The 27,280-nt window shown below is 39.5% G+C and overlaps 1 protein-coding gene across 2 annotated transcripts in view; it reads right to left on the bottom strand.

The window, feature by feature from the left end:
- The window catches only part of GEMIN2 (gem nuclear organelle associated protein 2), a 464,095-nt gene that overhangs the window by 379,195 nt on the left and 57,620 nt on the right, over nt 1–27,280 (bottom strand). For both annotated transcript variants that reach the window (XM_044074221.1, XM_044074220.1), the window contains exon 2: nt 14,974–15,058. In XM_044074221.1, the coding sequence (XP_043930156.1) occupies nt 14,974–15,058 (85 nt within the window). The remainder of the gene's footprint in view (nt 1–14,973; nt 15,059–27,280) is intronic.

Below are 27,280 nucleotides of genomic sequence, written 5' to 3'. Positions count from 1 at the left end.
TCGAAGGGGGCGTCCGTGAAGGAAGACGAAGGCCTCAGCGAAGTGACATAGGTGCATCCAGGCTTGCCTCCTGAGAGCCAAGCCTGATCTAGCTGCCCTACTCGCCCCTTCAGCTGCATAGGATATGAGCCTCATGGACAAGTTTGCAATGGAACCAAGGGTAGACAACTGGGCGTTAACAGTCTGTGCTACCGCCTCAGGCATGTTACCAGTCAAGGTATCTCCCAACTCTGAGGAGATCTCTCTGGAGCCGAGTAAAGTGACAAAGGTAATTCAGAGACCGCAGTGTAAAGGTCACTGAAGACAGGGTACGCTTCCCATATCGATCCATACTCCTGGACTCCTTGTTATTAGGATGGATGGAGGAAGCCTCTGCAACTTCTTGCTGAGTAGCTGATGCCACCACCATGGCATCTACAGGGACCGCTTTTGTCAAAAACTCTTTCCCCGGGGGAGCAGACAGGAACTTATTAGGACTGGATACTGGTTCTACCGAATCAGGGTGCTCCCACACCCTTCGACAAATCAGGTCTAAGAGTTCATTGAAGGGTGGAGACACCCAGGAGGCGGAAGGTTGAGCTCCGAAGGCCTTGAGGAATACAGACTCCTCCTCAGAGGGGGGCTTGAAAGGCCAGTCACCTCTCTGCCTCAAAATCTCCAGGATGTCAGAGAACGAGACGTCATCGGAGGCCGACTTAGGGGACCCCTCTGCATCATCGAGGTCGGTATCCGAGGTGATGGACTCGTCTTGGGAGTCTATGTGCTTCCTCTTGCATAGCTTCTTCCTGGGAGGCTTCTCAGGCACAGACTCTGAAGGGCCCTCAAAGCTGGGGACCACTCATGGGGGTGTCCTCAGGCCTTCGAGCTCCACTGTCCACTGATAGGGGGGCATCAGAGGCTCTAATCGGGGTGTATGGGGACAGAGTAGTCGATCCAAGTGACTGACGACCTAGCCAGTGTGCTCCTCATGGCCTCGAAGGTGGGTCCCCCCGAATCAGAGGACTGACCCGTCTCCGAGACCACAACCAAAGTCGGGATCCCCCTAGCCGAAGCGCCGAGAGGTAGACTCGGGGAGACTCGGGGCCAACAGAAGTCCCGATGCATCCCCCTTGGACCCGACCAAGGAAACCCAAGTGCCGAAACCAGATGACAGAACCGAAATGGTTGGAGCCGATGACTGCTCCGATAAACCCACCAGGGGTACTGGAGCCGGCGTAAGGACATCACTCAGCGCCGAACACTCCGGCTCCGATGACACAATGCTTGGAGGAGGAATCATCGGTACCAAAAAAGGAATAGGCTCCAGAGCAGACTGGGTCAGAGCCGAAAACAATTTGGCTAACACCGGCGACTGAAAGAGCCTCTGAACCACCCTATCCACGTCCAAATCAGATAACCTAGAGGATTTGGAGGCAACTGAAGGAGATGAGGATCTCCTACCTATTGATTCCTGTGTAACACTGGGTGACCGGCTCCAATATGATCGGAGCCGAGGTAGACTCCAGTACCACCGATACCTTCTGCGGCCCCGAAGACAATGGAGCCGAGGAAGCTGTATCCAAACCGGAGCTCCTGTCCTGCGGCTCCAAAGCCAACAGAGCTGAGGAAGTTGTAACTATTTTCAAAATCTTCTCCGGTGGAGCCAAAGAACTAGATGGAGCTGGAGATAGTTTCTTAGTTCTGGTGGATTTGGATTTGCCAGTAGAAGAAGCAGATTCCATATCCTCTTCAAAGGAAGGCTTGACCAGGCACTTCAAAATCAGTTTATTTTTCTTTGTAGCACCCTGGAACTGAAGGAATGGCAGACACTGCAGGATTCCTGTAAGTGAATCGCGCCAAGGCAATAAACATAGATGGCATGCCCATCTGTGATTGACATTTTATAAGCACACTTTGAGCATTTTTTAAACCCGGAGGGTTTATGCTCCTTTTGCTCTTTAGACATGTCCAAATTCCAAACACTCAACAACACAATAGGAAGGTGGGATACACTACAGGAACGCTAATTTAAATGCTCCTTAGGGATCGGCGAGAGAAAACACTGAGAACAAGACGAAGGAGAGGACTAGGTCCCTCTAAATTAAACAGACCTAGCCCGCCAAACACAAGGAAACCACACACACTCTCCACAAAACTCTAACAAGTACAAAACACACACAAAACCCAATATAGCTATGAAAATAGCTTTTGTTTGACAGAAAGGTATAAAACTTTAGAAAGTTTAGTCAAAAAGGTACTTGGCCACAGCCAAGCTCGAGACCACGTCCTAACTCAACGAGCGGCAAACGAGATCTGGGGGTTTGGGAGAGGTGCATCCTGGGATATGGGTTAGCCCAGCCAATTAGAGACTTCGTGCTAGAAAATAGTCGGCCAAGTCGGAGCCTATTATCGGCTCCGAACCATCAGTAATGAATGTAGGCGAGATAGGACCACATAACATGATATATTATTTTTTCTCTCATTTTAACAAAACTTTTGTTTAGTGAAGTTGCAAATGACATGGGTAGAAATTTCACCCACTCAATAATCATTCTATATTCTAAGGACAATAGATTTATTGCAGAGATTATTATGAAGAACTGGTCATGGCTATCAATGCTCCTTGATCTTGAGAAGAAATTAGGAGACAAACCAATGCTTATTTTTAAGAATGATAACACTGCACAGTTTTCCGAAAAGGATTCCCAGAGATAAAGGACTGGATATTCTACAACAGACTATGAAAAATATGGTTCTTGCAATTACTGTAGTTCATAAATGAGGGCCATACATTAGGTAAGCTGATTATCCCAGAACCATTGGAGCTCAGGGTTATGACAACTGCACAACTTCTGGGGTGGTTTATACAAAAAAGTCTCGGACATGTGAAGCATTTTATAACAGGCAAAAAAAAAAAAGGTGCCTGCAAAGAATATGTCAGCACACCTATGCAATTAGGAAATGGAATGAGAATAATGCTCTTTACATTTTATATCATGTATTTAGTTCAAAATACTTTTGTTTTTGCTCAGAAAATGTGTCGATCAATTTTAGTAGTGAAGACTGGGAGAATTATTCAGAGTACAAGGAGCTTGCCTGGCAATGCTGTTTAAATGTCACTGTTTCCAAGCATTAATGACCATACTTCTAAGTAGTGTGGTGAAAACAATAACAGTTAAACTGCAAATTATCCAATACACAGGCTGTTGTGAAGACTTTCATTTTAGAGTGTGTTTTATGTATTAATTATACAAAGTCATTCCTTAGGATTCAAAAAAGCCTACACTAAGTGTACACCATTCCGAGTGAACAGACAACACAGACACAACTCGCACCTTCTTCCTCCTAATTTTAGTTTTCCTATCGATATTCTTGCAGCTTTAAATACTAACAGATATTCATAAAGGATACCACAAAGTGTAGACTACATGTACACTTAGTGTAATTATTCTGAGCGACTAGAAAGCATAAAAAATGCGATAAGAATGTTCTGGAATACATATCGTGTATACTACACTAAGTGTACACACAGTGTAGGCTTTATTGACTTTGGCCCATTGTATTTTTTTGTTTATATATGCTGCTGCTTCTTTGTCGCATTTAATCTAATGAAATACTGCTACTAGATGAAAGCTCTAAATAAATCAATAAAATATTTATTTTCCTATGGTGCTGTGATTTATCCTACCCAATACTTGTGAAATGTCTTTTTTGGTTTCCTAGCTTACATAATCTGTAAATCCGACATTAAAAAAGTTTATTACTGTTACTTGCAAATGTCTACCTATTCTGAAATAATTTTATAATGCAAAGTCTAAGGGGACTCTTATGAATAGGTCCCCTTATAGACCTTGTTAAACAGGGAGAATGATGTGGCTGCAACTACAATGCTTCAGAGAAAGTCTAACCGAATTCACATTTGTCGTTATATTAGTCTTCCATCTGCCATATTAACACTTCCAATTTTAGGAATGAGTTGTCATATTTTTGGCTTTTGTGTACATGAAAAGTAATGCAGATTGGTCTGAGATGCAACAAATGCTAGCTTAGGTCTGGTTACCAGAGAAGAATGTGCTCATTTTTAACACTTACAACTGTGCAACTGTGTAGAAGTCATCAGCATATGAAGAAATAGTAAAAAAAAATTCTAGATGGTCCCTGTAACTGTTACTAGAGGGTAGAGCTTTTAGGATACCTAAAAATCAGGCTAGATTAGGCCACCATTCATTTATTGATATTTAATTACCAGGAAAGTCCAACTGGGTAAGAGGCCATTTTCACTGCAGGCCTGGGGAGAAAAGCTCCCAAGTATCAAAAAAAATAAGAACAATAATTTTACAGTTTTTAAAAAGAATACAATAAAAAACAAAAAAAAAACAAATGTAGCTTAAATTATGAAAATGAAAGTTATGTTCTTACCATAACGATAGAAACATGTTACAATAGAAACATGTTGTTTGATTTTCATCTGGTTCAACATATGGGATGTCTTATCTGATCAGCTCTGACCTTGGCACCAAATTAGAAGCTTCCTTGGTTCCAGGGCTCTGACTCCTCCTCCACCCATAATTTCCTGTGCTGTACTCCACTGTCTCAGATTGAGTTTGACCTACAGAAATTTATATCCACCTATTAAATGGAAAAGATAGTCTCTACACATATATGAAGATGGACTGGATAAAAAGTGTTAAACTAATGTGATAGTATTGATCACAGACAATATCTGTCACAGACTGGGTACAGAGGGGTGGTCACCCGACCATTTCAATGCTATCCACACAAAGAATTTGAAATGGGGATGGAGGAATGGGAGGCTGAAATGGCTGAAAATAAAAAAAACATGGATCTATTGTTATGGTCAAGTACATAATGTTCATATCCAGTGTTGTCTACCTTCATCTGATTCAACAATTTGGACAGATTTCCAAGCTGTCTTGCAGGGTGGTATCAAGGAAGGATATTCCCAAGGATGGTGGAGTCAAAAGAACAACATGACCTTGACTGTACATCCAACTCATAGTGAAAAACAAAAGTATGTGCAGGGGACCAAGTTGCTGCTGCACAAACTTTTGTCAACTGGCCTCTTAGAAAAGGCTGTTGAGGTAGCTACTGCTCTGGTTGAATGTGCTTTAGGTTTGGCCTGTAACTGCAAACCTAATGATGCATAGACAAATGAAATACAATTTGATAACCATCTGGACAGAGTGACTTTAAGTAACAGCCTTTCCATGTCTAGCATTAGAGAGGAGGCAGTTGAAAGTTGATCAGATTTAAGCTGCTTAGCTCAATGTAGACAGAACCAGAGTCAGAAGTGAACATCCAACATGTGTAGAATGTATTCCCATTTGTTGGAAAACCTGGGAAACATACTGGTAACTCTATGCATTGATTTAGTTTGATATGGATGCCACCTTTGGTATGAAGGATGGGTTAGTTTGAAGAGAAACACAAACTTTCTGGAACACCAAGTATGGAGGTTTACAAGAGAGTGTGCCTGTAACTCAAAATTAGTCACTATCACCTCCACTAGACAAAGAAAACGGTTTTCCAACTCAAAAATTTAATACCTGCAGAAGCCACCGATTCAAAGGGAGGTTGAGAGAGTCATGGCTTGGTGCATAACAGTAATATCCCATGCATCCAATGGATCCCTGATGGGGGACACAATAGAAAGGTTCCCCGAAGAAAAGCCTTTGAAGTTTTTAAAGAAGCTACACAAGTATCATTTTGTCCAGCATGAAAATTTGGAAATTGCTGCCATCTGAACTTTGGTGGATGAGAAGTTAGATCCTTGTTGAAAAAGTTCAGCTAAAAATCCCAAGATCCATGGTATAAAGTCAGAGAAAGGGTCCAAACCCTTAACTGCTGTCTAAAATGAAAAAGGTTTCCATTTGCTGTTGTATATCTTCTTTGAAGTAGGTTTCTAGGTGGTTGCTATTATATCAACAACATTACTGGGAAGCCTGGCATCTCTGGCTATAAATCAAAACTGGAGGAACCAAGTGGTTAGTTTCACGGTACACTGATTTGGCGGAGGCATTCCAATTGGGTAAGAAAGAAGGTCTGGATATCAATTCAACATACAATGTGTACATACAAGTATAGGTCACAAAGGGAAACCGTGTTTGCAGAGGTCAAAATGGGGCAATGAGGGATTACTTTGGCCTTGCAGAGTCTGGCTTTCTGTATGAACTTGTTCATGAGTAGTAATGGAAGAAAGGCATACAAGAGCCTGGGGGGCCAATTGTGGACTACAGCTTCCCATCAGGATTGACTCTGTGGAGGGATCAGGTCAAAGTAACTGCTGCAATTGCTGTTTGGGTGGGAAGCAAACAGACCACAGCAATGCTGGCACCAGCAGCTGAAAACTGGCATTATCACTGTTGGATCGAGCGACCACTAGTGAGGAGTTAGAATACTCCTACTTAATTTGTCCACTAAAACAAATGGAGGACTCTGGAATGTGCACTGCTATCAGAAAATGGTGAAGACATTGCCCACTGCCTAACCTTTATGGCTTCTTGACATGGGATAAGAATAGGTTCCCCCTTGTTTGTTGATGTACCACACTACAAACCATATTGTCCATATGGACATCACACCCTTGGGGAGGGCATCGTGAAAAGCCTGCAATACTAGGAAGACTGCCCTCATCGCTAAGACACTAATGTGAAGACTGTCTTTTAAATCTGATCACTGTCCCTTCAAAATGTTCCCCACTCTAGAAGGGAGGCGTCTGTTGTCACTACTGCTGTCAGTGTGACTGGGTGACAGGGTAGCTCTTGTGTTACGGACAGTGAAGTAATCCACCACGGGATACCCTGTCTGCAAATATTTGAGAAATTCTGGCATGCAAAAGGATGAAGCTTGAGACGACCGAATTGCAAGAATCCACTGAAGAATCTGCATGTGGTACTGAGCCATTGGGACCATTAATATGGTAGCTGCCATGCACCCTAGCAAGCACAGCATCAATCATGTAGGTGGATGGGGATGATGTAACACTTGAGGCCATTAGTCACAGGGAAACAACTCCATGTTGTGGAAGATTGATAATTCACCAATATGCCTAGATCCAGTAAGCATTGGAGAAGGTCCAGGTCATGAGCCAGACTATGCCTGGATGTAGCAGTTATGAGCCGAGCCAGACGATGCCTGGATGTAGCAGTTATGAGCCAGTTGTCCAAGTAATGAAAACCTGGAACACTAACATAGGCAAGTGCACCATCACCACTGCCATTATCTTGGAGAATACTATGGGGGCTGTGGTGAGACAGAATAGCAGGGCACTGAATTGGAAAGGATTGGCTCCCAGCTAGAAATAGAGAAATCTCCTGGAATGGTTCTATCTTCATAGGATAGGCATCCTGGAGATCTATCGAGCACATCCAATCATCCTTCCTCAGAAGAGGAAGTATGGAATGGATTGTGACCATCTGAAATTTTGTCTGTTTTACAAACTGCAATCAGAGATTGATCTTAGGTCCCATGTTTTCTTTGGAACTAAACAGAACCTTGAACAGACTCCAGATCCTATTTGGTCTTTGGGGACCAGTTGGATGACTCGTTCTAGTAGTTTGGAAATTTGCAGTGCTGCTGGTTCCCACTGACTGGGTGTAACATCAGGAATCACCTTTTTCGTTATAGAAAAAGGAATGGAATAGCCTCTGAAAATGTTTAGCACCCACTTGCCTCTCTCGAATTTTAGCCAGGGTTGTAGGTGCAAAGATAACCATCCCTTGACTGCCTCCAGAGTGCAGCAGTCAGGCAAACCTTCAGTGACACTGACAGGGTTTCTCAGGAAAAAGACTGTGGAAGTCCTGATTGTGGGGGTCCACCTCTGCCTCTTGGGCGACATCCATTAGCACTACTTCCACTTCTGCCGCATGGAGGTCCATCACTAGGATGATCCTGGTAAGAGCTCAAAACCACATCTTTTTTTCCCACCCTCTGGTTCCTGCAGTAGGACCTCTGAGGGATAGAAAAACAAATGCCTACTGCAGTGTGCGTCTTACTATCCTGTTCACTCCTGGTTAAGGTATCTTTGGCCCCAAAAAATGTGCAGCCATCACAAAATCACAGAGATGCATCCAGGCATGTCATCTGACTGCAAGATCTGTGCCTGCTGCTCTGGCTGTGTTAGAAATGAGATGCATGGCTATGTTCGAGGTTGACTGCAGAGTTGAAAGCTGGGAGTCCACAGTCTTTTGTATGCCCACTGATGTAACTACAGAAAGATATTTAGAAATTTCTTTGGTCAAGTCCTTCTGAAATCTAACATGAACAAGATAGTTCAGTGACCAGAGAACAAAGGTCACCATGACCAGAGAACAAAGGTCACCAACTAGTATGTCCATTTCCCAAATCTGCCCAATGCCTTAGATTCTTGTTAGGGGGGTGTAGAGAAGAACTCTCCTCGGATAATTCTTTCTTTGTGGCGGCCTCTACAACCATCCATGGCATCCACCAGGGGACCTTTGCTCCAATGCTTTCTCTCCTTGGAACCTTGCAAAATTATGTCTGGCTTTCTTGGAATGGGCTACACCAAATCAGGATCCTTTCAAGCCCATTGCACCACAAGATCAACCAGTGGATCAAAGGGTAGTACCACCAAAGATGAAGTTGAGCTGGAATCAAAAGCTTCTAGAAATGGATCATCAGGAGAGGGATCTTCAGTGGACCAACCCCCCCCCCCCTCTGTTTCATAAGTTCTAGAGAATATCATCAAAGGTGACATCCTCCAAGGGGGACCTGCATGAACCCTTGTCTTCATCCAAATCTGTATCTTCTATGACAGACTCTGGGGAAGAGTCCATGTGCTTTTCCTTGCACATCTGTTTCTTGTGGACAGTTTCTGTTGGAGAGAGAGGTTTAGAATCAGACTGGGAGCTGATGTAAGAAAGTGGTTCCAGAGGCCTGTGGTGCTGACTGCCCCTGTCTGCAGGATAAGTGGAAAATGAAGCTGCAGAATCCAGTTGGGTTTGGGTGAAACTGAGCTCCGAGAAGGCATCTTCTGTTTGGGTAAGCCCAAAACCCTTTCAACTACCTCGAAAGCCACAGCTGCCATTGGAGCAAAGAATACTTCTGGATCAGAGGAAGTGAGAGAAGCCATGGCATCCCTGGCCTTGAGGAAGACCTCAGACCCAAGCTGGGTAGTGAAGAGGCTCCTAAGGGAAGAGATGGCTCTAAAATTCTGTGTCAACTTCACCCTCAGAGGTCGGCACAGACACTGCAGCTCCATCTCCCTTCCTGATTCAAGGGGATCAGAGTCAAGAGGGAATGGGAGGCTGTCAGCAAAGTCTATAGAATTGCTGGCACTGAAGAAGGTGCTCTAGAATGGGTCAAATCCAGAACTGATGGAAGACAGAGGAGGGCCCACAACTAGAAAAAGGAGTTGAGGGGTAGGATGGCCAATGGTCAGTATGTTCCCTGGGAATGGTACCAACAAAACCCCAAGCTGAATCTGAATCCTCAAAAACTTTCACCATCCTGTTGATATTATACTCTGTCAAGCACCAAGATGATTGGGTAGATGAAGCCATTGAAGAAGACCTGGAGTCTTTTCTCTTTTAAGATTGGAGAGTGTAACCTGAGGCTCACTGGCTACAGGAAAAATGGGACCGAGGGAAGGATGGTTAGGACCAAGAAGCCATCGGTTCCAATCTCCCAGCCTATTTTGGTGCAGGTCCAACAAATTGATGGATCAAAGAACCATTTAGAAAGAGGAGACTTCTTTGCACTTTTAAGTTTATTCTTTTCTTTCTCCTTCTCTGAAACCTTGTCAGAAGATTGAGCCCTGTCTTGTTTCTTAGCAGGAGAGGAAGAGGGTCCAGTACTTGTCCCCGTCTGTGGAGGGAGAAGCCCCTTCATCACCAATTTGCCTCAGCAAGCTTGTAAAACTCTAGCACTAAAGAATGCACATGAAGCACATTGTATATCCAAATGCGCAATGCCCAGGCAATAAATACAGTGTGAGCATCCTGAGGGGGCAATTTGTGCCCATATTCGGCACATTTTTTAAAGGCTAGAGATTCAGCCATGGTGAAACCTGGAGGTTAAATATAAAAACACTAGCCAAAAACATATTACCATACAATATCAAAAATTACGGTATTATATATTTTAAAGCACTATAAACAGTAATAATTGAAGCAAGCTATAGCAGACACTATTCCAAAAGAGAACACACCAAGCCAAGAAAAACTATTAACACACCACTAAGCTAGGATTTCCAGACTAACACTAAAGCTGGAGGGAGAGGAGTCTCCTGGTAGAGGAGAAGCAAAGGTATTAAACTGTTTAAAATGTGTGTATAAAAGACTACCCAACTATATAACTAACTTGCTTGCAAAATTTTGAAAATCTTTCTAATGTAAAGGTTATGAGTTCCTGAGAACACGTCTGGATATTGCAGGTGACAAGATCTGAGGCATTGGAGTACAGTGCAGGGAATTAGGGGTAGGGGAGAAGTCAGAGTCTTGGAATACAGGAAGCGTCAAATCTGGTGCAGAGGTCAAATCCAATACCCCAAATGTTAAGTCAGATGAAAATAGACAACACTGGATACCTTGGTTAATAATGGATACAAATTATAGAAAAATTATTTGAGAGAGAAAATTTTGCCAGTTTATAAAAGAAATTTGGTATTGCAAGTCCGGTTTGTATTAGGCTAATTGAGAGAAAAGCAGGCTTATGGTATATTTAGAGAAAAAGCCATGGGAAAGAAACTGATAGTAAGGGAGTGAGTGAGTGAGTAAGGGAGAGTAAGGAGATGCAAGGTATAAATAGGTATTTGTTCACATTTAGGGATATAGCTTATCCTGATGTAGAGGAAGAACAGAGCCAGCTTTTGGCTAGGAAGTCTTTCAGAATGGTTTTGAAAGATGGGATGGAGGGTATTGGCCTGATGGCTAGAGAGGAGTTGTTCCAGGCCATAGCAACATGGCAGAAGGTAGTTAATGCCAAGCAGGTTTGATATTTTTGTGGAGACACAGGAGTTTTTGGTCACTGGATTGTAATGACCAACTAGGAACATTAGTTGCATAGAATGTTATTTCACAAAACACAATCAAATGTCAGTTATCACTGGTTACGTGACAGGTTGCGCCTAGTATGGCATGCACTTAGCCTAATACCTACCTATGAACCTATCGGCCCAAGGGCCTACGTAAGCCTAGCCAGCAAGGTTCCATAGCTTACACCACCCAAGAAAGTTATTTTCCTGTGCCACTGTCCATCAGAGATACAGAAGTGATCCCCGGGGTTTATTTCCTATTTCCCATCCACTCATCAATATTTTTCTTGAAGAGTGCTAATGAAGAACTTTGCTTGACATAGATGGGTATAGCTTGTTCCAGAGTATAGGAAGTCTCTGGGACAGGAATCTGTCCCTCCAGCGTGTCCTGTTTATTGTGGTCACAAGGTTTAGGTCCTTGATGATGAAGCACAGATTTTGTTGAGCTGCTGTAATCAGGCAAAGTTCTAGCACTGCAAATTATACATTTCAAAAAGCAAAATGCAAAACTATTTTTAGATCAAGGTTTATCACACAAAGTATTGTGATATTTTGGAATAGTCTGCCTATTCATTAGAATCAAATCAAGAAGTCTTTAGACACTTGCTTTAGTTTGAATGTCTACTTTATGACCTTGTAGCCTTGCAGCGTGCATTATGATGGTCTTCAACCTTTTCACAGCTTACCAGAAACTATGAAATTACAAGACAGAATGTAAGCTAAAGTGATGCTCAAATCTGCTAGCTCCAGATGAAAATCTGGCTAACCTGCGATGGGCAGTTTTAAGCTTGTTCTGGACATGTTGCATGCCAGAAATAAACCCATTCTTTCTAATGTCATAAGAATTCCTGACCTTTAGATGTTGCTGTTTTGCCCTTTTCCTCCTCTTGAATGTCAAAAGCATTAAATACCCTTGAGGCTTCTTTTCTAGTGGCATGCAAAACTTATCGCATTGTACCTTTTCAAATTTCTCAATTATTTGCTTTACAGAACAAACTACATATCTAGAGACGAACCTTCAGCTTTCTGCTAAACTAAAATGTTGCAAGAGATTTCCTGATGGTTCAAGAGGCACTATTTTTTTTTTACATTTTGCTTCTGCATGTCTAAACAGAACTCTGACAAATGTCTTCACTTTTGCCACCATGTAACCTTTAGATGTCTGTTAAGATGCTCATCTGTATCACTACACATGAGCAACACATGCACTGTGGAAGAATTACCAGCCTCCAAGAGGTCTTTGCTTTGCTTATAGAAAGTAGTGCAACACACGACATGCAGCTGCCATATATAAACATTAAAATAATTTAAAAATATTCACCTCCAAATATGCTACATACCACTTAACTTTGAAACAACCCCATTATGTTAAAAGGTGAGGCTTCTGGATTTTACTCAGTTAAGGGAGTACCAAATCCTCTGGGAATGGAGGTACCAGATTTTGATGAGACTTCTGCATTTATCTGGTATTCAGAATTATGGTAAATGATTTCCCTCTTATAATTTGAAAATATGCTGCAGCACATGGTTAGCATAACTATGTAAAGAAAGATACATACTAGCTCTGTTTAGCAGTAGTTTAAGGTTATGGTAGGCTGGGATGCTGGCAGTTTTTTCTTTTCTCTAACTACTGTTAAATGGACAGTAATGAAGAGGAAGTTTTCCATGTAGCAGAGTGCACACATGATATATTACACACACACACACACACACACACACACACACACACACACACACACACACACACACGTACTGTACACATATATAAACACAAACTGATATCTGTATTAACTGTCAGACTCTTTAGTTAGAGATGACTTGTCTACAAGATAACTGAATTGCAAGTCATTAATGTACTGAGTGCTTATTTCCATTTCTAGTAGGTCAGATTCCCAACAGTTTTGACAACTACCACATCTGCACAATAATGTGAACAATGAATTTCTTCACTTCTTTATAAAATGCTTAATTTCAGTCCGATTACCTCCATGATGTAGAATTATAAAGTCCTGACTGCAACCTGAAAATCAATTAGAAGCCTACATATTGCAGGCGGATTGAGAAGCAATCCAACTCACTGCACTGCCGCTACCACATAGAAAGATGGATAGTATGCACGAGATAGGCTAGGACGGACACAGAGTTCTGTCAATCCATGTTTGTTAAGTAGCTTTCATGGGGCATATTTGAAAATGTACACGCCCACTAAGGAAGGCACTGCAGGCCCCTGCATCGCTAAGTGTGCACATCAGCTCTTACCGGAGGGATTAGGTTTAAAATAATAAAAGCTTTGATGGCTGTCTGGATGATGGCTTCCTGTGAATGGCTCTCTCTCTACAGGTGATCAAATGGGCTGAATTACTGCAAGAAGGCTGATGGCTACAAGAGATTGGTAATAAAAGTTTAAATTAAGCAATTCCAATCTGGGAACTACAGCTGTAAGATACATTTGATGTTTTTGCACAGTATTTAGCTATGATTATTGGTAATGATATGGACCAAACTTAGTTATGATTGGATATAACAGTGTCTGGAATGTAGCAACTTATACCAAAAATATCTGAAGACAACTTCAAGGAACCACTGCGATCTTTTACTTCATGAAACCCTGTAACAACTGGCACAAGACTCAAGTAATCCTGGCTGTAGATATACAGTTGGCATTTTTTTGTCTTTGTTTTCTTGTTATATTATGCTACATACTATGAAGTTCACTTTTGTTTGCAGTTTTATTTCAGTTCTTTAAATTAAAATTTCTCTTGGCAAGCGATGTACAGTCAGTACATTTTCTGGATAATCTGGATCTTTGGGCTACATATAAAAACATGAAGTTCAATACAAAATCCAAGGTGATACATTTTGGTGAGGAAAGCCCAGGTTTACCCACACACTATTCAAAATACAATTTTAGAGGGGGATAATATCAAGGATCTTGGTATTAAGGTAGATTAAAACTTGTCATTTTTACCAGCTGATCTTCTTCATATGTTCTGGAGCTGTAAATGCATATACAACAAGCTTTGGAATTCCCTTAAGATTCAACTTCAGAAGATGGGTTACCAAAGCACAACGTTGTCATGGAAATTTATGATTTTGCATATTCCCCCGAAAGAACTCCCTAGATCACAAAGTATTATATTTATTAATATTTTTTTTATTAATGAAGCTTTATATAGCCACGAATTGGTTAGACCCATCTAAAACATCATGGGAAAACTTTAGAGTTTTGGCAACAAGGCATATATTAGCTCATAAACTACTTTTAAATCCGCATAATAAAAATATTTATAATCCAAAAATTTGGGAACAGATATTTAATATTATACTAGCATAATACTTTTCACTTGAAGGTATTAACAATTATTAATATGTTTGGAGAGAATTTTGTAATCAAACTGTTTATTACTTGAAATGTTATTAATTACTCTTTGTTTTTCTTCTAGTATTAATGTTTCACATGAAGCATTCTTGTAAATATTGTATATTTGTCTTTTAGTCCATGGTCTAAAAGATCCAATTTGATGAGCTACCAAGCTGCCATGTACAATTATCATGTCTACCTTTTCTAAGCCCTTCTCCAAAACAAAAAAACAGGCTTCAAAGATTTCTGTATTTTCTTTACTATTTTCCTTTTGCAGTTTACAAAATCAGAAATGTAGATGAAAAGAGTAAGCCCAATGGCAGCTTATGTGGCAAACACACCAACGATACCAAACATCTAAATATGCTGATGAAAATACACTTGTCTCTAAAGAAGTTCGTCACTGCTGGAGTTGCCTTTCCCCTTCTTCAGTTGTTTAAGGCATTTCAAGTCCACCTACTACTGGTTAAAAGAGAGGTGGAGAAGATTTTATTTGCATGTCACTACAAAACAAAACATACAATTCACTGTTTTAAATGCGCACAGTTTGATTCCTCCCCCATTTAAAAGTCCAAAATTTATCCTCACATTTATTAATAATCTGTAATTAAATACATACCGAAACATTTACGGTTTGCTTCTTTTTTAATTTTTTAGGGTCAATTCGGGCCACAACAACATCAGGGCATTTTGCTGCTTCAATCCTAGATAAAAAGAAAAAAAAAAGTGTTAGTCTGAACTGAAAAAGCAAATGCTGTTATAATGTACGAAATGGATTTCTTCAAACTGAATAATACAACATTCCTGCCTATCCTGCAAAGAATAATATGCAAAAACAAATAACTATGCAGTTAAGTTCTCAGATGTGCAGAATCATATATGAATTACAGAATGCCCTGGCTTCAGCAACAAGGTTTAAACAAAAACAAATCATCCAAGTGAGAGTCAAGGTTGAAGTTTCTGTGACAGAGGTTTTTAGCTTGACTATACCCACCAGATGTCCTAGGGTCAAATGGCGACCTGGTGCAATGGAGGTACTGGCTAGGATGAAATGAGTTAGCAGCAGAGATAATTTCACTTGACTTAGGTAAGAGTCCGTTATTAAGTACCACCTTGGGGAAAGGTCAAAACTGCATTCTTACCAACAAGGACTTGGGAACACAAAGCCCAGAATTGCATGGGCTCTAAGGAATTATCATGGTTGTGCATAATGCAGCTTACAGAAAACTGACACTGCACAGACCTCTACTGACGAATATGAAGTAAGGTCATTACAAACATTAAAAAAAATTCTCAACTTTCCTTCAGGTTTCTGCTGCAGTCTTAAGTATTTGTCCACCCCCAGACAGAAGAACACATAAGAAAATTGTGAATATGGCAGTGACTATGGAAAGCAGGTGTGTGTGTGTGTGTGTGTGTGGGGCGGGGGGGATTGAAAGCCAAAAAAAAAAAAAAAATTGTAAAAAACAGCACAATGTTCACCATACACAAAATGATTACTCACTGCATGAACAAAAAGGACTTCACGTGGCGATTGTTTAGATACAAGTACTGACTTTTTATATGGACCCTTTACAAATCTCATTTCTCAAATATACAAGCTTAAAATCAGAATTTCCAACAGCATCTCCAAATAAATGAAAAAGTTCAGGTGATGCGCAATGCTCCTTTGCCCTGAAATGTGAACTGCCACTGCTAAAGGACTCATTTTTCCTGTCTGGAATATGATCCATCACTCAGAATATCATTCGGAACAAGTTAACCATGCAGACAGATGAAAGCAAAATATGCAGGTTCATTGACCCCCCCCCCCCCCCCAAAAAAAAATTGGGCAACAAAAACTACCTGCCCTTTATGAAGCATACTAATTAACGTAAATCAAACTACAATGCATGACTTCTACCCAACACTGCCGAGTAAGCTGAACATTTACAAGCTTTTCTTCCACAGGAAAAAAAAAAAATATATATATATATATAGTTATTTATATGTTTTTTTTCTCAGACTTTGGTCACTGCAAGAGAAAGCCTCAGCATTTTGGGTCTCGTGCCATTCTGTGATGAGAGATACCCCTGGCAATACTTGAAGCAAGACAGATACAATGGTACCTGAAGCTTCTTTGGTCTCCGCACCAACATCCTTCATCCTTTCAAACCCCAGTGCTGAAGTCTGTCAGAAGGAAGATCACTTTGTGGAGAAAGCAAATTTCCTTAAACCCACATCTCCCCTTCTTCCTGTTTGTTCTAAAGGCGTCAGTCACCACAGATGACATGGATTTTGCTTGGGAAGCAATTTTAGGAGGGATAAAAGTGCAAGGTGTGTGAGACACCAAAGACAGTTATATGCCCATAAATATAAAAGGCACTCAACTCTCGACTTCCAGGATGGCTGCACATTGAGTAACAGCTCTCCCAGTATGAAAACAAACTCAGAAGAAAGAACCAGTGAACTCACTTTTGGTGTAAATTTCAGTAGCTGGCTATTAAGTGCACTGCCTGGATGCCAACAAAAAGGAAATTCAGAGAACCTGAAAGAAAATCAACCACACTACCACAAAAGTTGAGGAAAAACACTGACTGTAAAGAATTCCGAGTTGTTCACCAAAAAGCAGTGCAAGCTCCAACTTTGGTGCAAGACATGACTTCCAGTAACCTAGAGGAAAAAAAAGTCAAATGTACTGAGAGGTGATTAAAATAAAAAAAAAAAAAAAAAAAAAAAAAACACACTGATGATGTATATCAACTCAAATAACAAAAGGCTAGTTCATACGAAGTGATAAAACTGCAAACATTGGAGGTCAAAAAGAAAAAAGACTGGCTGTATATGAGACTGATCAAGAAAAGATGTTTAAAAAAGTAATACAGAATTAGAGGATACAGCATGTAGGGAAAATCTAAGATTTTCTTCTGTACCAGAGAAGCTGGAAGGAACAGACTGCATTAATTTTTATGAAAGCACAAATTAGCAACTGGACTGGTATTCCACAGCAGGAATTGTTAACTGAAAGGGTGTATATGCTCCAAACCTGGCCATGAAAATGCAACCTAGACTTTTAATAGTAAGAATGCAATCCTAGCAGCAGGAAGAGTTGATTCTGACAAAACTGTGGCAAAAGGACAATGTACTAAAAGTGGGAGACAAGAGTATTTGTGGAAAATGATACACACCAGGCAGGAGGAGTAAACTTATGCCACTAATCAGGGAATGTCAAGAAGCAGGAGTGAGATTCAAACTGCTGTATCCAGCTAGCTTTAGAATATTCTTTCCTGAAGGGTGAACATGCTAAGGAGGAAATACAAAAGTTTTTCCAACAAAAAGTAAGGTGTGAAACAGGACACAATTCTGTTACTTGTTCTTCTGATAATAAAGAGACTGTGCCAGTGAACCTCTTCCAGTGTTTCAATGGAAAATGTTTGAGACACAGAAAATAAACACAAGAGCTGACTAGAAGAAACCAGCGTACATTGGAAAGGAAGCACAGTCTGGAATTTGGAAAGGAAGCAGACTGGAATTGGGAGAAGGACATAAACAGGAATACAACCAGCAATTCGGAAATTTACCAATAAATGTGGGATTATAAAGCATCAATTATATTTGTAAAACATGACTGAACAAGAAAACCGAAATATTGAACTTTTGACTTTGTTAAAATTTTAGAGGGCTCTAAAGCACATGCCCTACTTCATGCCACTGATGTCTGGAAGAACATTTGGGGGAGAAGAGAAAGGAAAGTGTTAACTGCAAGTAAAACAAACTTTTGTTCTTAACAGTAATTTATACAACGACCCCCCCATTAATATTCAAAAACGTGCATACTGATTGGTCAGCGTGCACATTGTAAATCAGAGTTATAGTAATGGAAAAAAGGTCCGGTCGCCCAGACTTTTTCCATTACTATAATTCTTTTTTACAGCAACGGAGAATGCAAGATCTCCGTTGCTTCACACTGTCTCGCTATGTTAAACGAGTTTAACATAGCGAGACAGCTTTAAAAAAAGCAACGGAGATTCTCCATTGCTTTTTTAAAGCTGTCTTGCTATGTTAAACGAGTTTAACATAGCGAAACAAGTTTGTAAAAAGCAATGGAGATCTTGCTTTCTCCATTGCTTTTGCCCACAGCTCTGATGTACTGCGTAGGCATATGCATGTGCAGTACATCAGAACTGCCGCAGAATACCAGACAGCTGCGGAAGGGCAGCAAGGAGGCATTATACAATACCATTATTTAAGAAAAGTAATTATTATTATTTAAATATTTTTTTTCTTAAATAATGTCATTGTATAATAGCAATAACCCACTTCTGGGTGTGGGTAATACTGGATTTACCCACGGTTGGCTTTGTTTGGCCACTCGGGCTTCGCCCTCGTGACCAAACCACGCCAACCATGGGTAAATCCAGCATCACCCACACCCAGTCGTGGGTTATTGCTATAATCTGTATAGTGCATGATATCTGCATGCTATAAAGTTCTCAGTTATTTTCAACTGTAATGGGGATATTAAAAGTAAACAAGTGCCTATTTTTGTTTCCTTTTTTCTTTCTCCTTGTTCAGTTTTAAGAAATGTAGGCACTGCAATGTAATAAATACAAGAAGAGTCTGTTCACGAGTATGATACAAGAAAAAAATTGTGTGATTTTTGTCATTCTTGCATAGGGAAATGACTGTATTAAGGCTCTCGGCTTTATCTAGAAATACATTTCAAAGAAAAAGCAAATAAATTAACAATGAACATAATAAAGGTCTCCTCTAGCAGATATCTAACTAAATTACATACTTGTAGAAGCAACTCTATATCTGGTAAGCAACTCTGGTTCTCATGTCTCCATGGAGACAATTTGAGAAAGAGAAATAAAAACAGAATACTTTTCTTTTAACGACTTTCTTTCAATGGCTAAGAGATAATGTTTTCTGAAACCATTCAAGTGTTCTCATTCTATGAAAGCAATAAAAAGACAAAAGCTGAACGCACTTATTAGAAGCACAGGCTATACCATGCGTCTTGGATTAACCTAAAAGGAAGGTGATCCATGCTAAGTCCAAGGGTGGCTGTCAGTTTGGGACAATTGTTCCTATTAGGATTTGAAGATGAACACAGTTTTGTGTGTTAATACTAAGTTAATAGTTTTTTTGGTGTATTTTTTGAGGGCTTTCAGTAAAACAAAAATGTTTGCAAGATGTGACATAGGCTCAAATGGACATGAAAAGAAAGAACTGTACAAAAGGTCAACCTGCCAACCATTAGTGTATGAATGTAACACAAAAGCTGGAACTAGATACTTAACAGAAAACTGTTAGAAATAAAAGATGGGAATAAAAGCTTTTCAACATAATGACCCTTTTGATATTATCTTTAAAATGTTAATGGTCTCACATATATATACAAAAAAGAAAGAGTACTGAACTATATAAAAAATGTAGATTGCAAGCAGCTACGTTAGAGACGACCCATTTGGAAAGAACTGGACATGTGAATTTGATAAAATAAGGTTTTCAGGATGGTTATTCAGCAGAATACCTGGGACAAAGGAAAAGATGAGTACTTTATTAACTGCAAGAGGAGCTCCAAAAGTGAAAGAGGAGGATAAAACGGTAATAATGATAGATGTGTAGTGCCAAGGAGCTACTGGTAAGGGAGGAGGATTACACTGGCATGTATTCATATTCCACCTCAAACTGCTATAAAGGAGCTTAAGAAAATTTCTGGGAGAAATTATCCAGTTTTCATCAGGGAATGTTACTTATAGGTGGGTACTGGAATTTGATCTGCAGCAGGGAAGATGTGTTGGGGGGGCAAGAAAGGAATTATAAACAAAGGAGGGTAGATATTTGAAGAAATTTATGAAAATATTTGCATGGGAAATGTGAATGCAGTAGGAGGAGTTCAGAGTGAAGTTAAATATTCCCCAAGATACAAAAACTGGGCTAGGCTAGATAAAACTTAACATTTCACAGAAATATGAGCATTTAATTGAAAGTTTTGATATACATCCAAATCTATTTCAGATCACATGCCAATAATAACTAAAAGAAAAAACCCAGGGAAATGAAATAAAAACAGGACATACTGGTGCTTTCCCACCTGTTGAAAAGAGAGGGGTTTAAGGAATGGATAGTGGAAGTTATTTGGGAGTTATTAGAGAAGACAAAAAATTCTTCAATATATACCTAGGGAGTGGGATAAAGTTAAAGTGGAGTTTAAAAATAGGGTGGAAATAACAGAAAAATATGCCTAAGAAGCAACAAGAATTATTTAGAGGGACTGACAAATGTTAAAGCATTGCAGAATAGGGGGAATCTTGCCTAACAAGGAGGAGGAGCAATTGCAGAATGCCAAGCAGAAAATAAAGAAAGAATTACCTCATTAATGTGCAGGAGTTTAGAAAGATTTCTGTTAAGCAACTGTTTTTGATCATGCCAGAGCACAAAATGTTTTAGCGCAATGACTCAGGCAACAGAAAGTAGAAAGGTTTGTTGCCAAGATTAGGGAGCCTATAAATAAGGCAGACAAATATGAGATCCTGTACAGGCACTAGAAATATTTCAGAAATGTTATGGAAGTCTGTATAAAGCAGAGAAATATGGAAGAATTAAATATGCCAAGGTCAGAGGCAGATGAGACTCAATTACTAATATGATAGGAGGAGAGGAGATAAAAATGATGTACAACCAACAGAAAGTCCCCAGGAAGAGATGGTATTCCGTTGGAAATTTCGTGGCCAAGAGGGAAAAAAAAATGATAAAAGTGTTAAACAAAACCTTCCAGATCTTTAAGAGGAGTAGCAGCAGCAACAAGATCCTGAAAGAAAGTGGTGGTAGCTGTAACAGCTAAAGAGGGTAAAAGACCCATCAGATCCAGTTTTATATAGGCCCATTTCAATCCTAAACTGCGATTATAAAGTGTTTGTCTATAATTGCTAAAAAAAATGGCAAAGGTGATGCCAAAATTGAAAGACGTGGATCACATTAACAGAACACTGATGAACCACAGGGAAACTGATTGTAAGAAAATCCCACTGTTGGTGGGTCTTGACGCACATAAAGCATTTGACAGAGTAAGCTGGTAGTTTATGAGTAGGCAATGGAAGTATTTACATTCCCTGAAAAAATTAGAAGGTTGATTATGAGGATATATGAGGGTTCGGAGGAGAAAATTAAAGTGGGTAGGTTCCTCTCCTAACTTCTGTTTGAGCAGAGGAACCAGGCAGAGGTGTCCTCTTTCGCCTTTATTTACACTGTATTTAGAACTGCTGGCAAAGAAAATAAGAGCCTCAGAAATTCAAGGATATAACTGTTATCGTAATCAAGAAACGCTGGCTGTATTTGCAGATATTATTTTATACCTGATAAAACCAGAAAAGGATATTTCATTTATGGAACATTTTAAAGCAGTTTCAGATCTTTTCATGATACAAAATTAATGAAGTTAAAACAAAGGCAATAGTTATAAATTATGTACCCACACAAGAATTGATTCAGCAACATCTGTATTTATGGGGACATGATAAAATGAGGTACTTAGGAGTATGGATTAAAAAGTATTCTGGTGTGGCAGCTAAGAATATGTGGCAAAAGACTATACAAAAACTGAGAAACTGGAAGCCCTGTTATGTGGATATGGATAGCAAGATACAAGCAGTTAAAATGTTTTTAGAAAGTATTCTGGTGTGGCAGCTAAGAATATGTGTTATGTGGATATGGATAGCAAGATACAAGCAGTTAAAATGTTTTTAGACCCTTTAATTTTATACACAGGTCAGGCATATTTTATCAACCAGAGAAGTTGTGGATAGCAATTACTAAAGAGGTGAAGGATTTTATCTGAAATGGGAAGGAGGCAGGAGTCAAGTGGGATAAGCTGATTCCTCCAAATTAATAAGGCGGTTTGGTATTACCCAATTTGAAGGGGCATTTCAGAGATATACACTTAAGGCTCTTATACGCAGCACAAGCAGAAAACTATAATTCAAAATGGAAAGGATGATGATGAAACAGAGGGGAAGTTCAAGAATCGAGAGAGACTTGGATTCTGGATGCAGATCCAGAAGGAAAAGAGCTATAACCATATAGAATATTATATTCATAAAGTAGCAGAAAGTATTCTAAGAACTAAACCAACACAGGGATGGAGAAAAGAGCTTCTGCCAATAAGGACAACTGCAATTAGGGATACAGACAAAAGGAAGAGGGGCTGGAATTTATTGGAGAAAACTGGTAAAAAGACCAAGGTATTGGGAGCAAATAATTAGAGAGAGGGAAAGGTAATAGAATGGGAAGAGGCCAAGAATTTATTTGGACTGCAGGATAGAGATAGTCAATCCTTGACAGGGAGGGCAAAGTATATACAAAGAGAAAGAAATAGGGGAATCCTAAGAGGAAGACCAGCACTGGTAATGTTTTCAGTAGAATCTAAAACAGAAGTTACTGTTAATGAATAATTACTATGAGTAGATCATACAAAATATTGCATGATAAATATACGAATCAAATCAGTGGATGTAAGAGAGAGTGGATAAGCAATTGACAAAGAAACAATGGGGGATATAGGTATGCCTCCCAAATATGAAACGTCTGGAGGATTTAGGATCTTTACTTGGAAGGGTTTACACTGGAGTCTACTTGGAGTATAAAAATACCCAAGAAATTTTCCTCTGGTAGACATCAAATGCTGGGGGTGTGATGGGGAAGAAACGGGTAACTGGGGAACATATTTTCTGGAAGTGTAATGCGTTGGCAGACTTTAAAAAGATCCCTTGCAGACTGCTCTGTCAGAGATATTGGGTGAGCAAATTGGTGTAACTAAGGAAATTATTTTGAGGTATGATACAGTATTGTAGCTGCCTACACATAACGGAGTCTAAATACGGTGGCTGCCAAAAATGCAATTACTAGAAAATGGAAATCAAAGTCTAAACCAACTAGACGTAGTGAATATAATAACAAAAATAAAAACTGTAATTGGGATCTTTAGTAAAGGTTAGGAGCAAATTATACAGGAAAAAATGGGAATTGTGGAAACAATACATGTAGAGGAAGAATGAGGTTTAAAAGAAGGCAGGATATGAATGCGCTATAATCTTTCACAATGACTGGATAGATTACAAATGATGTAGTATTTGCACCTACAATTATGTAAATATGGTTTGTGAGATATACTTTTTACAAATGAAATTATATCCATATGGTTTGTTTTCATTTATATAAATTATTATGTCTGACATAGGCAAAGATTTTGTTTTTTAAAAAAAGAAAGGCACACTCACAATCATCTTTGAGTCCTGGGGCAAATATCAGAGTCATGTGGTACATCAACATCAAGGAGGAACCAGGTTGTATCCCATTTGCAGATTTGCCATGTTAGTTGGGTTATAGCTCCACAGCACAATCTTACTCTACGGGCATGTTACATTCGGTTAAAGCAAAATTATGTAGCTGACAAGCTGGGAAGAACAAAGGCAGACCATCATGAATGGAAACTAGAGTGCAAATCTTCCCAGTTTTGATCCATCTGTGGGGAGTTCAGCAAGTAGACCTATTTGCCTCATCTCTAAGCAATCAGCTGTCAAGATTCTGCTCCAGGACTCCATGCAAGAAGGCCTGGAAGGCTGAGATATTTTCCCTACCTTGGACAGGAAACGTTCATTTGTGTTTCCACCCTTTCTACTGATATCCAGGGTACTTCTGAAGATTCAAAAAGAATCCCAAGATCACTGTGGTAACTTCCTTCTGAATTAGGCAACAGTGGTTCTCCCTTCTTTTTGGATATGGTCAAGAGCAATTACCACAAGCTTCCTCACAGATTGGATCTACTCACATAATATCAGGGGTGTTTGATACACCTGAAACTCAAACTTCAGTTGACTGCTTGAATGATGGGCCTTAATTCCCTTTAGACACCTGCTTACTGAGGATGTGCATCAGGCAATAATGGATGAAAGAAACCCGGCCCTACTAGAAAATCATTTATTAGCAAAACAGAAAAGGTCTTCTAGTTGGTGCCAACAACGTAACCAGCACCCATTCAGGGCTAGTTGTTCTCTGGTTTCACAATATTTATGTAAGTTACTATCCTATGGCTTTACTCTACCATCAAGGTTAATTTAATTGGCCATTTCAACATATCTGCCCATGGATCCTCCTCTTTCAATGCAGTTTCATGTCAAAATGTTTTTGAAAGGGGTATTATAGAACAGGCCTTGAAGAAAACTGGTGGCCCCTACTTATGACCTTAATTTTGGGTCGAGAAGCTAACACTTTCTCTAAGGCTATTACCTTTTGTTTTTATATACATACACACACATATACATGTATATATATATATATATATATATATATATATATATATATATATATATATATATATATATATATATATATATATATATATATATATATATAAATTATATACACACATGTATACAGCTATACACACACACATATAATAAATGTGTGTGTATAAATATATTTTATATATATATATATATATATATATATATATATATATATATATATACATATAAATTACATAAATTATATACACACATACATACACATATATATATATGCACAACAACAAAACTATTCCTGGCAGGGTCAAGACCTCTTCTACCAGGGCTTTGGCTTCATCTATGGCTTTTTGGAAAAGGCTGGACTCTAGAAGTATTCTAAAAGTAGCAACTTGGCCCTCTGCACATGCTTTTAGAAAGCACTCTAAGCTTGGATGCATGGATGCCTTCTCTAGGTCTAAATCAGGCTTTGCTAGGACCACTCTCTTGATGTGCTGTTTATACCAGGGTGTGGACTTGTATTTTTTCTTGCTCCTAGCATTTGCCCAGTCAGGTCTCAGCATTCCTCTCTCTGCTGGCACAAAAGATCTGAAGGGCTTGGCAAACAAACTAAGCTTGTGGTGAGCTGAGTTAAAAGACATCAGTTTGGGTGCATTGAAGGTACTCAAACTTTGGAAGGTGGCCAACTTGTATCATTGCAGGAAATAAACCCATATAGCTTAAGCTACTGCAGCAGTGATCATTCGAACAAATACCGTTATGTTAAGTTTACTTACACAACTGTACTGTCATGATCCTTACAACTCCATTTAACACAACAGGATCAGCACTCAGGTCCAGTACTGACAAGTTTAAGCTGTCAAACAGGCATTTCGGAAGACTATTAGTTGACTTACGACAATGATGTTTTACATGACAAAATTTACTCTCAAAGGGTCATGTACATGCAGACTATTCTTCACATTTACAAAATTTCCATAAAGCAAGCTAGTAATCCTAATTGACATTACCCTTAGAACCAAACTCCACTGCACTCTGCATGCTTTCTCCTCTCAGGCACCTACTCTTTGGCAACCTCTCACCATGGACCTAAAGGAAATCAACACGTTTTCCAAATTCAGAATGCAATTCAAAATGCACTTCATCTGAACTAAATGCTTCTGCTTCAATACAGGACATAACACCTAACACTATCCCTATCTCCTTCGTTTTCAAGATTTCCTGAAGACTGACCCACTTTAGAAACCAATGTTTATTATTGCACATTACACACTGCTTGACTGTACATTCAGCTGTGCATGTTAAAATTTCTGTATTTTTCCTTTGCAAAATATTTTGTATTTCACTCTGGCTGAGCCTGAAATTGGTCAATACTGATCAGTGCACTACGCCAGTAAACAAATATAAAAAATAAATAAATTATACAGGCACACTGTAAGTAGCCATCTTCCAAATCTTAAAATGTTTATAATCTCATCGTATTCCAAAAACATATTTCAAGATTATTGCTAACACTTTGCTTAGATACAAAACATACATTCAAATGTACATAGAGTGCTGCTGCTACTATTAAGAACAGCTTTATACCGTGGATATAAATGTATTTCTCTTAATAGTGGACCCCAAATAAAGGCATCATAAATAATGCATCTACATATTTGGTACCACAGCTTGTAAAATGCCCTTAAACTGGACATATTTACACTACTAGCCAAAAATCACAGCAAACGTTCTCCAGTTTCATTGATGAACAGAAATAAAACCTTGACCTCAACTCAGACAAGCTAGGTTTAATTAGCAGCTTTGGAATTTGTTGGAGCTAGTGTAGGGAAGGATGGACATGCCTATTGGAGTGGATGGGGTCATGGCTGGTTCATTATATAGACTGGACAACTCTGCCTGCAGTTTGACCAAAATCAGCCCCAAAGGAAAGGTATGGGTGGTTATATCCTTGCACACTCACTATTAGCAGATAAGTGCAACGTTGTAACTACAGTAGGAAACAGATAGGCCAATGTGTTTCATGTAGGCAAAATCTATTTCCTAAACCTCAGCTCTTTAACCTCCAGAGAACAGAGCTGATTAAGCTTCAGGATTGAATAGGAAATACAGTCCTACCGCTCACTCAATTGAAAAAGCAAATATGCTATAATTGGGGAAAGTAGGAGAGAAGCCATTGGGCAGATTATGGTAATCACAGAGTACATAAAATAAATAAATAAATGCATTCAAGCACTTCCCTCACAAAAAATACCATAAATCAACAGCAAACATAATTCACTCTAATTCAAATGGAAACATTTAAAAAAAAAAAAGTTAGCAGAACATGTCTGTGATGTCCCAACTCTAGCCAGTAATCAAGGAGCCTAAATCATCACCACTGACACTGGAGATGTACATTCATTTGGAGTAAAAATAGATGTATGCAGTATTTTCAGATGCAGGCCTCTCTGCATCAAGCACAATTTTCCTTAAGAGCACACAGGGCACACACTCAGACCGGGGTATGTCTCCTTCCAGGTCCCCAATAAGACCCCATATTACTGGCACAGCTGTAGGGTTAGCTCCTCAGCAGAGTGTTCAAGCCAAGTCCTCCAGCACCCCTCTGTGCAAAACCAATGCATCATGTCCCTGTTCCAA

The sequence above is a fragment of the Protopterus annectens genome, chromosome 6.part0, assembly GCF_019279795.1.
Source record: "Protopterus annectens isolate FY-2018-M chromosome 6.part0, PAN1.0, whole genome shotgun sequence".
NCBI classification, from domain to species: domain Eukaryota; kingdom Metazoa; phylum Chordata; order Ceratodontiformes; family Protopteridae; genus Protopterus; species Protopterus annectens.
The sequence above is the reverse complement of the archived record's forward strand: the minus strand, read 5'-3'. Positions and strand labels throughout refer to the sequence as shown.